This window comes from Peromyscus leucopus, chromosome 10 (genome assembly GCF_004664715.2).
Source record: "Peromyscus leucopus breed LL Stock chromosome 10, UCI_PerLeu_2.1, whole genome shotgun sequence".
Taxonomy (NCBI): domain Eukaryota; kingdom Metazoa; phylum Chordata; class Mammalia; order Rodentia; family Cricetidae; genus Peromyscus; species Peromyscus leucopus.
This window is the reverse complement of record NC_051071.1, coordinates 33,112,233-33,129,240: the sequence shown is the minus strand read 5'-3', so window position 1 is coordinate 33,129,240 and position 17,008 is coordinate 33,112,233. Positions and strand designations below refer to the sequence as shown.

At 41.1% G+C, this 17,008-nt stretch overlaps 1 protein-coding gene across 12 annotated transcripts in view; it reads left to right on the top strand.

Moving 5' to 3' along the window:
* Positions 1–17,008, top strand: part of Ldb2 (LIM domain binding 2) — a 345,475-nt gene that overhangs the window by 278,354 nt on the left and 50,113 nt on the right. For all 12 annotated transcript variants that reach the window (XM_028865852.2, XM_028865851.2, XM_028865858.2 and 9 more), the window contains exons 3-5: positions 853–1,025; positions 7,991–8,113; positions 10,425–10,508. In XM_028865852.2, the coding sequence (XP_028721685.1) occupies positions 853–1,025; positions 7,991–8,113; positions 10,425–10,508 (380 nt within the window). The remainder of the gene's footprint in view (positions 1–852; positions 1,026–7,990; positions 8,114–10,424; positions 10,509–17,008) is intronic.

Genomic DNA, 17,008 nt, shown 5'->3' with positions numbered 1-17,008 from the left:
TACTCAAATTGCTCAAACTCTAATGGAATGGAGGAGAACAATTTAGAGCAAGCAGAAGTATCAGGTTCTCTAATACTGGGCCCTTTAGTGCAGTGATATATTTTATGTAGCACAAAAGCAGTTAAAAATCAGAATCCATGTGGTTATGATGCCTGGTTGGAATGAGGTTACTTATCAGAGATTCCCCATTTTTCAGATCAGCTTGAGACACACTATTGGAAAAGGCAAGTTTGTTGATGTTTGCATATGCGAATCTCAAGACTATTTACAAGTCCTGGGACTTTGAATCCTTCATACCAATTTTTTTTTTCACAGTTACCTTTTTGGGTCTTAATTAGTTATTTCCTGTTTTCTTTTGTGTTTTCTGAAAATCCGAAGAGAAAATACCAATATATTTCACAAACTAAAAGGCAACATGATATTAAAATTTATGCTCTTGCTGCTTATAAAAACAAACCACATAGCTGGGTAATTAAGATGTAAATAGCACATTGGACAAGCCAGGCAGGTTGTCTGGCTTTTGTTTTTCATAAAATATGTCCACTCAAAAGTGTATATGAGGCCCCGAGTATAAGTGCATTGTCCCCATTATTTTCCAACTATTAACTCTTATTTTATGGTTTTCAATGGACATAAACCTCAGGAAGATGGTGGTCCCATTTTTCCCAAATAGTCAGGGATTATAGTTTATTACTTGCAACCCAGATGGGTCATGGCTGTTTAGAAAGAGAAATGGCTCCTGGCACAGTTTTGAAAGATGACTGGATCCAGCTGGCCACAGTGTGGGTGGGGGTTCATGGTATTGGTTGGATATGTGTGTTCACAGCTTGCTCTTCTGTGTTTCTCTTGCAGCTATCGGCAGGACCCTCATCCCTCGTTATTTTAGCACCGTGTTTGAAGGAGGGGTGACCGACCTGTATTACATCCTCAAACACTCAAAGGAGTCTTACCACAACTCATCCATCACGGTAGACTGCGACCAGTGTGCCATGGTCACGCAGCATGGGAAGCCCATGTTCACCAAGGTAGGGGCCGGGCTCCAGTACAACCATACCAAAAAGGAAAAGAGTTCAGCTGCTTCTTTTCTTTAGCAGCTAACACGGAGTTTTTGTTTCTTATGCAAATAAGCCTTTGATAGCTGAAGGAATACACACACAGTATCTGTGCTTGGTTATTTTGAAAGCGTTAAGAAATTTCAAATGTGAACAAACAAAGGGGACATTTCACTAATTACACTTTAACTATTATCTGGAAGTCATCTGCAAACAAAAGGCATGTACAGGGCTAGGTTGCTTCATCATGGTCTCAGAGACTCTAGGATTGCGAAGTGTGTCACCCAAGCAACTCAGCAATGGCCACAGCAGAAATGGAAACGGGTTATAAAACTAAGAGTCAAAGAAGAGGGGGAGGGCCAGACAACAGAATGTTTGAGGCCAAGTTCAGAGCCTGTGAAGGATACGAAATGTAAAACAGAAGCAGCATTGACTCAGCATCATCCTATTTTGCACCAGTAATCTGTCATGGCTGGAATATCAGCATATGGATCATCCCCCTCACTGAGAACCACTGGGTAGTATTAGCTCAAGATCACTGTATGTCCCCTTCCAAGTGGGAAAAACATAGTAATAACCAAATAGTCACAGGATCTAGTAAATGGCAGCTTATTGTTTAGTTATTTTTGGTGTGCTGAGGCTCACACTCAGGGCCTTGCATATGCTAAACGCATGCTTTGCCAGTGAGCTGTGCTTCAGCCCCACAGAATTTTGCTTTAATGAGAACTTACTCATTTAATATGGACTAAAATTCTGCATGAATCTATTTTGTGATATTAATGATAGCAGCTATCTCTTTTAGAACAAAGCACAGATATCTGACAGCCCTTTCTAGTTGAAAGGTGTTGGATTATCAGGGTTAATTACCAAAAATCAAACTGTAAAACTGGAAATGTGAAGCTTGTGCAATTTTTCTTCAAGAATAATAATTCAATGTTTCATATTAGTGTCATCCACCACACTAGTGTATTTCAGTCTTTCTCGGTGCCCATGATGGTGGATGAAACCAAAGGCATAGGATATGGTTATTCAATGCAAAGACAAGCCATAGAATACCATTGACTCCATGGCATCTTGGTTTTGACAAGAGGCATTTTTAATAGGGCAAGGACTGGGGCTTTTCTCTTCCTAACACTGAAACAGAGTGGAAAGGAATCTTTCGGAGAAGTGCTTCATGAGAATGCTGAAGTCTGTGCTGGAAAGAGTTTCGCTTATGGAAGGAAATGGCCATTGAGATTAAGCTCTAATCTGCCCATGACTTACCTCATTTAGAAGATATCGGACATTTTCATAACCAGGCAGATAAGATGAACACACCCCCATTCCCTTCTATGGTTGCAAAGTCTGAGTACTGCAGAACGAGGCCCCTCCCCTCTCAAGTGTTAATGCTTTTAGCTGAGTCATATAAAACATACTACATCATATACACAAGAGAAACAAAATATGATAATTAAATAAAACTTTTCCAACATTCAGAAACTGGGCTTAATGTCTTCAGCCATTGAATTTTTAAAAAGCATCTTGTAGCAGCCTTTTTGATATATTTAGTCAATATCTTTCTTTCCCAGGTCAGGTTATAACACACAAATGAACACAGTGAGATGCTCTGATGCTGTGGTATAGAATATTTCAGACTTGGGTTAGACCAATCTTCCTCTTCTGAGGAATCCATGAAGCCCCACAAAGTGCTATTTTCATTCTAGTTAAGACACTGAGGTTTTCCTCTTGGCTGCATTCTTTTTCTGGAATGTACCCTCTGTTCCCCAGGAGTTCAGTGGGTTTTGTTTCTTTCCAGGAAAACAAGGCAATCACTAGAAAGACCTGAACACAACTCCTTGGCTCTGAGAGCATCAATTACTTGGACCACCCATGTCATTCTGCTCCAGGGCAGGCAGTATTATTTGCCTATTCCTGTAATGAATATTTCAGTACTCTGATGAAATACATCTCTTTCTAGGACATGCAGTTTCATTATAGGGGCTTAATCCAGATGCTAATTATGCACATTTATTTTTAGGAAATTTGATGTGATTCAAAGGATTCATTTTTCTTCTCTCTCTTTCCCTCCGTCCATCCCTTCCTTCCTCTCTCCCCCTCCCTCCCTCCACCCCTTGATGTTTGCTATACTACTCTAAGAACCTTCCTAATTTTCCTTCTGTTAATTAAAAATAATTCCGTTTCGGGTAATAAAACACTATGGCTATTTTAAACAAACAATGGCTTCTTGGTACCACAGAGAAAGGGGATTCTAAAACCACTGCTGACATTTGGGTCTTAGTCCTGGTATTACTGAGCACATTATGTGTCGGCAGCTCACATTGTTCTAATTTAGACTATCACATAACCATTTCTCCCCAAATAGCATTGACCCGATGGCACTGAGTTGCTTTTATGAAAATTTGGTCAACTAGTGAATCAGGAATCAGCCACAGTCCTAATCAACACAGATATTAACTATCCCTCAGGGGTACAGTGAGCATTTTGTAATTTCCTGATACCAGGAACATTATAGATTAAGGATAAATATGTAATTGGAATTTTTAAATGCACATAATAAAGCCTTTCTTTTATGTTTTCAATTTCAAATCAAATAGAAAACAAGGCTTAATAATCAGAAGAACATGCCGGGAGCCTTTTGGAGTCAAAGACTCTTGAGTTATATTCAAGGATGTGAAGAGGATGCTGAGAAAGGCACTGTAAATGCTACATTCCTGGGCTTTGCAAATTAAAACAATAGTTATAGACACTACTGGATACCTTCCTCACTTCTGCAATCATGGGTTTATGGATTTTTTCTCTTCTAAATTATTTATTATGAAGTTATTTACTACCAAGTATAACCTGGAAGGACATTAGATAAGTTTCCTCTAATCAAACGCTACTCACTTGGATTTTTGACAATTGTTTCCCCATTCTTACCTTGTGTATCACATTATAGTATATAATATCTCCTCTCCGTGTTAAGGATCATATCTCCTTCATACACTTTTTTATATATGATATCTCTAGGTAAAATTCAAAATTTTTTTAAAATAGTATTCTAAATTCTCTATTCCACCCATGCCATTTACATGTAAAGATAGAAAACTAAACATTATCACCTTTAAGAAAAAATGCACACGTTGTCTCAAAGAAGCTTTGTGGGAACCGTTGAATCATACAACAGCACAGTCAATATTACTTCATTAGTGAAAGCCAGCAAAGGGTTAAAAAGCTACCGGGTAGTTTGAGAAATGTTCTTTTTTACTTTTCTTGTTCCTGGCCTAGTCTCAAGCTAGCACGTGATCAACTGAATGCCTGCCAGCCTCTTTCTTGTTGATCCTCCGGAGACCATCTGTGCTGGGGGCATTGATTAGAGTGTGTCTGCTGGGATTACATCTTTTCTGTTGCCATGCCAACTAATCAGCTGATTTTGGTTACCACAGAAACAAAATGTCAGAGCTCACAGTACGGTAACATGAATTCAGCACAACAGAAAATGTTTTCTTAATTGGGGACCCTTTTGATTTTTGGATTCCAACAGAAAGGCAGGTTTGTTTTTTTTTTTTTTTTTTTTAAGGCCAATGTTAGATAAAAGCTGCATTAACTGTATTCATTAATAAGAATATACAGATTTTTTTGAAGTGAGAAAAACATTACTTCCATTTTATTAGCTATGCTCATTTTTTATATTTCCTAACAAAGGAGACATACATTCCTTCATATGCACCTCTGTTATGTTTCCTGATGATTGCATGGAAAACAATCCTCGAAACCTATGGTTTCATTTAGCTTCCATCAGGGAAGGGGAGGGGGTCTCCAAGTCTTAGGATGGTGCTGTATGTATTAACACTTCGAAAAAAAAAGAGCAATGTCCAAAATTCTCCTCTGTCTTTCATTTTTGGAAGTCATTTAGTTCCCTTTAATAAAAATCTGTCATAGTGAACTGAGATACAGTTTTAAGGGCTCGCACTTTACCCATAGTGTGCCCTGGATAAAGTGAACCCATTTGACTACAAAGGGAGCCCAAGACTTGTGGCAATTTTCCATTTTGTAGGCCTGAGACAGTTTGTCTGCAAAAGAAGACCCAACTAGTTTGCTACATCAGAGTGAACAGAAGACACAGCTGACCTGCAGATGCTCCAATTAAGCAGTCCATCGGGACTCTAAGTTTATCTTGTCATCATGAAACTTGGTTCTGGTAGAAGCAAACCAGAGCCTTCATCTGCCCTGACCCTGTGCTTTGCAGACAGAAAATAGATTAGATGTCTTATTAATATTAATAACAACAGTAATAACAACGACAACAATACTAATAATAACCCAGACATTTAAATGGGTTAATATTTGTTTGACCATCCAAAAATACCATCTCTTTAAAAAAGAGTATAGCCCATAAATATGTGTTTTCCCATTGATAGTTGACTCTCACAACCTCCCTTCTGTGAAAGTTGTCACTGCAGGTTACCTATATAAAATTAACACCCTGATGGTGGGGGTAAAGAGTTTTTGGTTTAATCTTCATGATACTTGTTTGAAAACCTTGATAAATTAATTCTAGTGCTTAAGATGTGCTTGGAAGAATGATTTGGGAACATTGACAATATCTCCATTTCTACTCATATAACACTCATAGCTAAGATGCCAGGCTCAGCAGACAAGCCCTCTCTGAGTTTTAGGGCAGGGTGCCCACATGTCGGAAATTACTCACAAGTTCTGCTAATTGGATCTGAGGTAGAGGTCTTCACCCAGATTATCAATAATTATCTCACTGTTTCCCAGAGATCTTTGATAAAATGAACATGGCAAATGCATCTCTTTTGAGCAATGCCCTATTGAACTCTCCATGGTATTTCTCCCAGACAAGTTTTGGTTTGTATAAGGAAAGTATCTCCTCCAATCAGAGTACATGGAAAGCCCCCAACCATTGCCTGTGATGGTCAGAACTTCCAAAATTGTATTATTCCAAGAGGAGAGTGATTAGCCATATCTCATGAAAGCTTGATATAAACTATTAACCACATCTTCCTGGACCATAGATTTACAGATTACTTTTTACATATTTTTTCAGAAGTTTGCATATTTGTGTTACCTAGGAAATCTTTCCCCCAGAAAGTCTGAGTAGAAACTCAGCAAAAGGAGAGAATGGATGGAGTCTAAAAGCTCGGTCCCCATGAATTCCCAACAAATCCCTAGAGATACTTCTTATGATCTACAACTCAGGATGTACAGCCTGGCGACCAGGATTGAATTCTCTGTTCTCTTTGGTTCTGTTTATGTTATTTGCTCAGATGCATCTTACCACCATTTACACTTGTACCAGGCACAGTAGCCAGGACTCTACATATAGAATTCCCTGAAATGTGTTTTCTCAATAACTCTTTCTAATGATGTTACTGCCTCTGTTCTGTTGATAAGGAAACTGGATGGTGTGGGGCACATTTGATTTTCCCTGAGTTCCAGAATGAGAAAAGTAGAGTCAAAATTCAAATCTAGTAACATCTGTTTTCAAAGCCTCCACGCACTATGTTACTCCTTCCCCAAAACTAATATGGGTTTATTAACTAGTTGTAACTATTTGTGTTATCCCCCACTTACAGTCTCATAGTTGAAACAGGACAATAGTGTGTGTTGCTTTGTATTATTTTCTTCTCTTCAAAGTCATTGTGCTAAGAACCATATGAATATGAAAAGTTAAAAATGCCTTTGTCATTGATTGTAAGGGAAGAGAGACACTCTAGCATTCTGTTATGTTTTATTAATCACATGTGTTCTTAGGAAGGTGAGAGACTAGCCATCCATTCATGTAATATAAAAAAAGGACTTGCCATTGTTGATGTGTATAGTGTATTTTCTTAAACAACCCTATATTTTCTATGTATCGGTGACTGGTACAGGTGCATTGTGTTGCATACTAACGCTTGGAGTTCCTCTTTAGAAAGGAAGATGTACTCTTGATGGGTAACTCTGTAGTAACTCACGCTTGAGCATGAGTTATCTTAAGGGAAACTTTCTCCCAAATTAGGGCAACCAAGGATTTGGGGGATATATCTAGGTCAGGTTGAAACCTAATGCAAGGGAAACTCCCATGAATCTATAAGGAAGACCCCAGTTAATAAATAGGATATGTAGCCTGAACTAGCCATCTCCTATGATCAGATTGGTGACTATCTCAATTGTCATCAGAGCTTTCATCCAGTAACTGATGGAAACAGATGCAGAGATCCATGGCCAAATATTAGGCTGAGTTTGGGGAGTCCTGCTGAAGAGAGGCAGGAAGGATTGTAGGATCCAGAGGGGTCAAGGACATCACAAGAAAACCCACAGAATCAACTAACCTGGACTCATAGGAACTCACAGAGTCTGAACCAGCAACCAGGGAGCCTGCATGGGGCTGACCTAGGCCATCTACATATATGTGACAGTTGCATAATTTGGTCTACTTGTGGAACTCCTAGCAGTGGGAGCAGGGGCTGTCCCCAATGCTTTGACTGGCTCTTGGTTGCCTTGCCAGTCTTAATACAAAGGAGAGATGCTTAGTCTTTCTGCAACTTGATATGACATGCTTTGTGATACCCATGGGAGGCCTGCCCCTTTCTGAACAAAAACAGAGGAGTGGATTGGGGGGCACAATGAAAGGTGGTGAGAAAACCAAACTGTGTACTAGTTGGTTTTGAACTAATGTCACTAGAAGATGGATTTAGGCCCCATGTTTCCAGATGAAAAATCAGAAGCATGTAAAGTTTCATTGGTGTCTGGTACTTGTGGCTAGCAAGGAACTGAACAATCTCCTGAACCTGTTTATTCTAACCCTAGAGCTGATACTTGTCCCTGTGTACCATGGAGACACTGCCCAAGGACCTCAACAGACACTATATTGAGTTGTTGATGGATGCAAGCTACAAACCATTGCTTGTATGAATTGCATAGCAAATGAGTGTGTTGTTTGTCACCCCCAGGTATGCACAGAAGGCAGGCTGATCTTGGAGTTCACGTTTGATGACCTCATGAGAATAAAAACATGGCACTTTACCATTAGACAGTACAGGGAGCTGGTCCCCAGAAGCATACTAGCCATGCACGTAAGTAATATCATTTCTATTTTATCTCCTTCCTTCTTATTCCCACTGCATCTTACTCAGCAAGGAAACCCAGTTCTGTCTGAACAAAGTCCTGCCATTATTACACAATTAGTTCTAAGTATTGAGTCTTCCTCTCAACCATTTGAATGCACAAGCTCTTATTTGCCTTCGTTGTTTCCATTTGTAAGAGGTTTTTATATGTTAGTGGGGTTCCCCTGATGAATGGTTTCTATTTTCTTCAGTTGCAGTAGCTCTATACAAGATACTTTTCTACCTGGGTGTATGAACCTGTTACCTGTAATGAGAATGTGAACTAAAACAGGAAGGAGAGCAGCTTCCAGTTCTGATTAGAACCATCTTACCGGAAGTGAGGCCCCTATACTCTGGATCTATCGGCTCTTCCTAACTATGATGCTTGGATGGAATGGGGGGAGCAGGATGCAACAGAATCAGACTTCATGAGCCTGATTTATTCTTGGCCCTGAGAAATCAAAAGTGAACAAAATAACTTCAGATACCATTTATAGAATTTACCAAACCAGGACTTGTGCTGAAAATTTAATTTATAACTGTCACTCAAGGGTTGACTTATTATTATTTTTATTTCCAAAGTATGGAAGGAAAAAGCCCAGTGTGTCTTTCAATCCAAATATGGCAAAATAAGATTGTGACCTACCTGGTTCTGAGTTCAAAACTCTGTCACCCAGCCTTTGGACCTCATGCTGTCTCTCTAGACCTCTGATCTCACCTTCTCTTTCCTCCTATATACCCTGTCTCTGCCCTTTCTGGTGACCCCAAGCCTTCTGCTGTAGCACACCTATTTCCACTTCTTTGGATTTACCATGTTTCAAGTCCTTTAGAACTTTCAAAGCCAGTTTCACACCTTCCACTATTCTGGAAGAAGTCTGGTTTATCCATTATTTTTTTCTCAAAATACACCAAAAGGCATCAGAAGTGTGTGGATGAGAGCTGAGGCCATATATTGAGAACTCAAGATTATATTCCTGTTCATGAGTGCCTTTGGACAATTGGTATGATATCTCTGGACTTCTAGTCCCTCATCTATACACTGGTGTGGTTGTGAGTGTGCCTTGGAAAATCAGCTTGAGAATCAAGAATTAATGACTGAAAAGCACTCAGAATGATGCTTGGATCATAATAGGACTTCAGTCGGTGTTGGTGATCTGTTCTCAGCAGCAGCAGAAATGGTGGAAAAGCATTCTTCCATCATTGGTTGCTGTCCAATTACAATGCAAGCTGCTTGTTGTTAGCCATGACACAACTTAGTGGGTCTACATAGGGCCAGATCTTCCCACCGAGGCTCATTGTCCATAAAGACTCTATTTCAAAATTGACTGGAAACTGTTACTGCATGGTCATTTTCATCTATATTTTTATCCATGATTACAAATAAGAATGAGACTATCACTGAATAAAAAACACAGACAAAACTAAGGTTCTGTTAGTTATACCTGATGTGGTTTCATGAGCACAGACATGGAGAAAAGGCTCCCTATGCATGGCACCAATTTGATGAGATAGAAGCAGAATGAGGAGGATCAACCGAGTAACTCACTTTCAAATGCAGTGCAGAAGGAATTTTTTTTTTTTGTTGGGGCCCTGGCCAAATATAACATTTGGGGTGATCTGGGCCATTTTACATCCCATGATACTTTGATAAATGTGATCATCCTATAGGATGAAAAGCATTGAGGACATTGATTTTAACCGAGTGGGAAAGAAAGCTAAAGTTCTTTCTCCACACACAAGAGTGGAGAGAGACTCTACACACACACACACACACACACACACACACACACACACACACACACACTGGATTTTGGCATGATATATTATTATATCATATATTTTTGTGGTAGCTGCAGGTTTTTGAATGGGTCCTACACCCTGTCTCAGCAGGGAGCAAGCATAGCTTTGCCAAGTTCGGAGGCATCTCTTCCTCTGGTTCTGACTAGAGTCCTTCCAGCAGAGCTCAGTGACTTCCCATCTGAAGACATAGGGCCAGGGTCTCTCACATAGAAAGCAACATCTTTTTCCCCTGGATCCAATGCACATCTGAGGCAGTTTGGCTTCCTAATCTTGCAGAAATGATCTCAAAGAGTTCTTGAGGACTAGATGCAAGTGACTTCCAAAAGTAAATTAAATTGTCTCCAGCAATCTGTCCCTCCAAAAAAATATCAACGGTGTCAAGAGTGCATGTCTCAGCAGCAGCAACATATTCTAATGTTTTCATGAGACCATCTCATAGGAGTGAAATATGTCATTTCCCTCTCCCCCATCCTCTATTTAGGCACAAGATCCTCAGGTCCTGGATCAGCTGTCCAAAAATATCACCAGGATGGGTCTAACAAACTTCACCCTCAACTACCTCAGGGTAAGACTGATTGAATGATTCTATTACTTTGTTGAATTTGGGAAAAGAATTGGAGCTTTTTGTGTGTGTTTGTTTGTTGTTTAATGTATCCTAAACCAAAGGGTTAAATGAAGTATAAGCCAAGCTGGGTAACACAGGCCATAATCCCAGCTACTTAGGAGGCAGAGGTAGGAGGATGGTAAGTTCAAGGCTGCGTGGGCTATAGAGAAAGCTCAAGGCTGTCCTTGGGAACTTAATGATATTCTATCTCAAATTAAAATAAAAATCATAGTAAAAGACCTGTGTGTATTGTTCAATGGTAGAGTGTTTTACTAGCATATGAGGGGTCCTGGATTCAATTTCAAGTGCTAATAATTAGTTAGTTAATTAATTAATTAGTAAAGCCAGGTATACATAGCACAGATGTATATTCTGTGCTCCCCCCATCTCTGTGATGTGTTTGAGTGTGTGTGTGTGTGTGTGTGTGTGTGTGTGTGTGTGTGTAGTAGTAGTAGTAGTAGTAGTAGTAGTAGTAGAAGAAGAAGAAGAAAAAGGAGGAGGAGGAGAAGGAGAAGGAGGAGAAGAAGGAGAAGGAGAAGGAGAAGGAGAAGGAGAAGGAGAAGGAGGAGAAGGAGAAGAAGAAGAAGAAGAAGAAGAAGAAGAAGAAGAAGAAGAAGAAGAAGAAGAAGAAGAAGAAGAAGAAGAAGAAGAAGAAGAAGAAGAAGAAATTGTGGCTTAACTAATAATACTTCACAAAGCATCAAACCTGCACTTAGATAGGGTTGAGTTTGCTCACACAGTTGTAACTCTTAGAGTTAATAACTCAAAGGAAGCCATGTCCTTATCCCTTAATGTTCGGGCAGTACTCAGTCTGCACATGCGTCCACTTTCTAAGGTGGCATTGTTTGAGTTCACTGCTTCTGTGTGTTCACCCTGGACTCAACTCCTCCTAAGAGAGTCAGTGTGCCACTTGAGGCAAATAGCCATGGCTATAAAGTCATCTGGAGAAATTCAACTCAGTGCTGTAATGCAGGTCTTACAAATTCTCTATTTAAAGTGGCGTGTGTTCGGGTATTGTTTTTGTTGTAATATAAATTGTTTTTATTTTTAAATGTTAAGTGTTTTAGACAACATGTCTTACCTATACAATACTAAGAGCCTCCATATTTGTCCTGAAAGAGTTACAGCGTTCACACCAGTTTAATATAGAATTCCAACAGTCAAGTCACTGGCACCATATCTGGTTTCATTCACAAAATGAGCATTGTACTCCAGAATCCTGAGAAAGTGGTGGCCACTTTGCCCCTGATACATTATCTCCTCACCAGGGTTCCCTTCCCAGCACTGAGTTGATGCTTTGGACTCTCTAGCTGCCAATGTACTCCAGGCCCATGGGTTCTGTTTTGTATCCACCATGCTTTGTGTACAAGCCTTGCACCTGCTGAAATACAATAGGTTTTGGCCAGGCTCACTCTTCTATGTGGTGGAGCGGTGTTCCATTTCACTCACACATTTCTAGACACCGAAAATACAAAGAAAAAGCCAATCCTCTGCCACTAAGAAATTCATCCCTAAGGGGTGAGACTCATAAAAAGAAGACACTGCAGAGTGATAAATACTATGATGCAAGTTTCCAGAAGAAAGCCAAAATACCTTAGGGAGAGAAATCATTCAGAAGAAGGCTTTGTGTGAAAGTTGATCCATGAGTAGATTAGGCAAAGATGGAAACAAGAAAATCAAAGGCAAGGGCAGAAGTTTCCACTACACAGAAAACAGAACTTACACCAGAAGATGGGACATAGGGAAGCCATCTGAGCATTTAGCAGGTTTCATGGTCACCATTCCCAGTGAGGAGCCAGGATAGGTGAGACAGTGGGTCTTTTCCAACCTGGCTGCTGGGCTGGGAGAACTATTTAGTGATGAGAAGTTCTGGCAGAATCCTGGTTCTGGATTGAAAGAGAATATCCACTTCATAGCCTAGAGGACCTGGAACCAAAACCAGACCTGGCAAAGGCCAGAATCAACTGGGCTCTCCACCAACTCATCCATCACCCTCAGAGTCATAACAGTCATGAAACACTGTGTCTGCTCAGAGGAAACCCAAAATCTGCCCAGAAAGGTAGGAAGCATGTGTGTACGCAGCCAGAGCACCTGGAGCTGTATCCCAAAACCTTTGAACTCTGCATTCAGAACCAGCTCTACTTGAGTTCCGCAGGCTCTATGATGGGTAGCTGTACCTGTGGACTGTGGGTTTGATATAGTGCTATGCACAGACCCCACATAGCTGCCCTTCACCACTGCATTATCTCTCATCAGGGACCAGAAGAAGCTATAGATGCCCCCTCTCAGAAAGACTGCATTCCATGCCATGTCCTCAGCTGGCCTGCATGGGGATCAGGGACTCTGGAGCCTATTCCAGACTCTGTGACTAATCCTTTGGTGAGATCTCAGACAGACTCTTGGTGACATCTGTTAGCTGCTTTGGATATAGATTAACAAAGGCCAAAATTCCCTTCTAACTCTCCTCCCCTACCTCTCCCAATTATATGGAAATGATTTAACGTCCACTGTGTAGTCAAGCCCCTCCAAGTCACTACATTCTACGGTCCTGCATTTTTAGCCTATGAAGACTGTGAAGGTAGAAGAGGGGCTAACCATCTTTCCTGACTGCGAATGCAAGAACACTTGGGGGTGGGGGGTGCCCTCAAGTTACCACTTCAGTGTGGTGCTGGCTGTGTACCAGATCCTGTGCCACAGAGCTCCCAACCTAGAAGTCTAGATGTCTCACAAGAGCCCTGTCCATGGTCACCATCCTCAGGAGAAAATGAGCTGTGGACAGGATACGTAAGTGAAGTAGTCACCCAGCTTTGCATACCAAATGGCCGAACTAGGAAGTTGAACTGAGGCAGCCCGCTGGAGCATCTGAGTGTTTCATGGCACAGCTCTGCCACTGTGCAGGTAGGAATGGACAATGGTACTGATGGGAAGAGAGATGCTGCCAGCCGCTGGAGCAGGGAAGCCACCAGAATTTTCAACAAATTGGTCATGCTTTCTTCTTTCCGGGCCTCTACACAGTCTGGCTCACTAGCTGTCACACAATTTCTGCCCTGCTCTCCCCGTCTAAGTCTCCCAGGCCAGATCCTTCTCTTCTTTCAGGATGTATTCTTCCATCACTTCCCATGAGGCTCTCTCCCTTGGCATTCCTGGAGTCCCCAGCACATGGTCCCTTGCTGGATTCTTGGCAGGCCCCATTACAAAGCACCGCTTTACTCTTTTATCTCTTGCTCCATGGTGTAAGTAATGTGAAAATTCCCAAGTTCCAAGGAAATGTCACTTGAGTGAATGGTTGGAAGACAGTTTGTTAAATGATAGATTTGATTTTTCAATGACACCAAAAAAACCCCAAAAACCTGTATATTAATTTTCAAAGTCACTCCTAGATTTTCACCATGGAAACTGAGCAGCAGAGGAGTGGGGTATATTTTATTGAAAAAATAAAAGGAACCTCTAGCTCTCTCTAATGTGCAAAATTCCCATTTAGAGACCGACTCTGAATTTTCCATGTCAAATCTTTATTCACTAGAATTTCTGTTTGCTCTTTCTCATTATAAATTTTTATACTAAATATCATCTCCCCCACCCTTTAATTATTTTGCAAATGCATTCTTTCCACTCTGAAGAACAGATTTTTTTAAAGTGAGTAATTATTTTCTCTATTTCCTTTAGCCTGGTTTTCTTAGCAGCTATGATACACATTTTGTGTTTTCAATATTATACTTGATAGGATGTTTGGGCAATTATTATCCTGAATCTTAACTAAGGTATATTCCTTTTGTATATTTTCTGACTCTGGGTGCATTCCTATGCATAATTTCTGCTTTCATGCAATAAGGTTGCATACGACTTCCTTTTAAAAAAGATTTATATTTTAGTTTTTATTTTTAATTATAAATGTATGTGTCTGTGTTGGGCTATGTGAAAGTGAGGGTAGGTGCCTATGGAGGCCAGAGGTGCCAGATGTCCCCAAAGCTGTAGTTACAGGTCGTTGTGGATGCTGGAAACTGAATTGAGATTGTCTGCAAGAGTAGCACATGCTCTTGAGCGATGAGCCATCTCTCCAACCCCAACATGTGGTTTCTTAGTGTTATTTGGTGAGCAGTGGCATCATATTAACCATTTATAATAGCCACAGACACTCCAGTATGGATGGTGACAATGTTTATTTAATTATCTAATGTCAAAGGTGAAGTCATCTTCAAGTTGCTACTGTCATTAATGCTTTCCCTCTGAACCTATTTACACATGCTATTCTTGACTGTGTTTCCTGACAGAGGGTTAGACTTTGCCAACTCCTCACTCATCTATATGGTCTTGAGCAAGCTACCTAAGTTCCCTGAACCTCAGTTGCCTCCTCTGACAATTAGGAGTGAGATGTCTCACAAGATTGCCACGAGGGCTGGTGAACTTCACTTCATAAATACCCTGGCATACAGAGGAGGATGAGAAGTACCAGACACACACTGTACAGCAGATCAGAGTCCAACTTCCACCACTGCTGTTGATTTTTTTTTGTGTGTGTGATATTATCAAGTGCCTTAACTTCTCAGAACCCTGCCCTCTGCATGCGAGAATGGATGTGCCCATAATGTATCACAGCATCTGTGCCAAGGTGAGGGTTACAGTAATAAAGTATGTGGAGAGTACTTTCCCAACTCTGAATTAGTACTCCAGGAAGCCAAGTAAGCTTTGTTGCATTTGTTGCCCTCTTTAGACTGGTCATGACTTTGAATTCTTTTCCGAGGTTCTAAAACCTTATGGAAAACCAGAAGAAATAGAAAGGAGAGAGGGGGAAGGGATTGAAGAGTGACATGAGGTACAGGAGAGAGCCCAAGACGTGTGTCCTGTATTTTGCCCCTCTTGTTAGTGGTCTGAATGTGGGATGTCCCCTGTAGCCTCATGTGTTTGCTACTTGATCTCCAGCTGGGACGCTGCATTTAAAGTTGTAGAAGCTTGGGGAGGTGGAGACTTTCTGAAGGAAGTCAGTTGCTGAAGGAAGGCCTTGAGATTTGATAGCCCACCCCCCCCACTTCCTCTCTGCACCCTGCTTCCTAGCTACACATACAACATGACTGGCCACTTCCACCTGCCATGCCTTCTCCTCTATGATAAACTATAAGTCAAAATAAACCCTTAGTCAAAACAATGAGAAAAGTAACCAACACACTTGCTGAATGCAGTTATGATTGCAAATGTACAGTCATTGTTTTGGGAGATTTTTAATATTATCTACAGGCTTTATTCTACTGTTGTTTTAAAATAAGCTTGAGCTTACCTTTCCAAATGAGTAATAGCAAGTAGGAGTGGGCAGGAAAGCCTGTAAGATTCAGAGTCGTGTGTTTGGGGTTGTGGTGGCTTGTTTTGTTGGGATCCTGTACCTTCGATTTCCCCCAGAAATGAAGAATTTTGCTGCTGTTGTTGTTGTCATGCCTTAAAGAGCACTGCTCCCTGCAAGTCGTCTCTACTGACAGCAAAGGGAGTACAGCCCAAGCCTAGACGTATTGGGCAATTAACTTTGGAAAATGACCCCCAACAGAAGGACATGAAGTAGCCTCCAGGAGACTGAGTGTGGCTGGAGTCAGCACTGGAATCCTGCCGATGTGTTTTCTTGTTTCCTATTTCTGTAAGACTTTGACTCCTGGCCATATATTTCCCTTGATCATATAAGTGGAGGAGGCATTTCCACCTAAATGCCACAACAAGCCTAAGGATGGAGCAGGTACCCCACACGGGGACTAAGATGGACCAACAGAGTGGACTGTAATGCTGGCTGCCCTTTTCTTGTTTCATGCATTCAGACAGAGCAGCAGCAAAGCCTTGACATTCTGGGAAAGCAAAACCCACCCAGGCCAATCTCCCATGCCTTGTGCAGTGCCTGGCATATTATAGGTCCCCAGAGGACTAAAGCATGTTATTCAGAATTTGATCCATAGGTCATGGCAGGCTTGCAGCTATTTGTTATGGAGTTAGGCTATGGCCAGAAAATGAGAACTTTAAAACTACCATAGCAACTTGGCATTTTTGATACAAACAAATGTGTGACCCTGGCACTCATCCTATTGATTGAAATATACATCCACCCAAGGGTTATCATACTCACATGATGAATGGCTGCTGGTCAAAGGCTAGAATACCACGTGCCATAGGAGATTGGCAAGCACTGGCATGGGATGAATCTGGTTCAGAGACCCACTCTGCCTTTCTCAAGGACTGTCTATGATTTACCAGTCTGTTAATTATTGAGAAACCTGTATAAGCCCCCAATAAACACTGAAATGGATATCCTTCCTATTTTAAAGTTGCAAATCCAACAGAGCAAACCAGGTCATTTCACCATCAAGAATTTAGAGCTACAAGGCTCTGCTCTGATTCTCTGTAAGCAGGAGGACTCAGGTTCTAGAGCCAGCCCTGTACAGAGGTTTTGAAAGCCCAAGGACCCAGCCTCTGAAACCTCAGTCTGACTG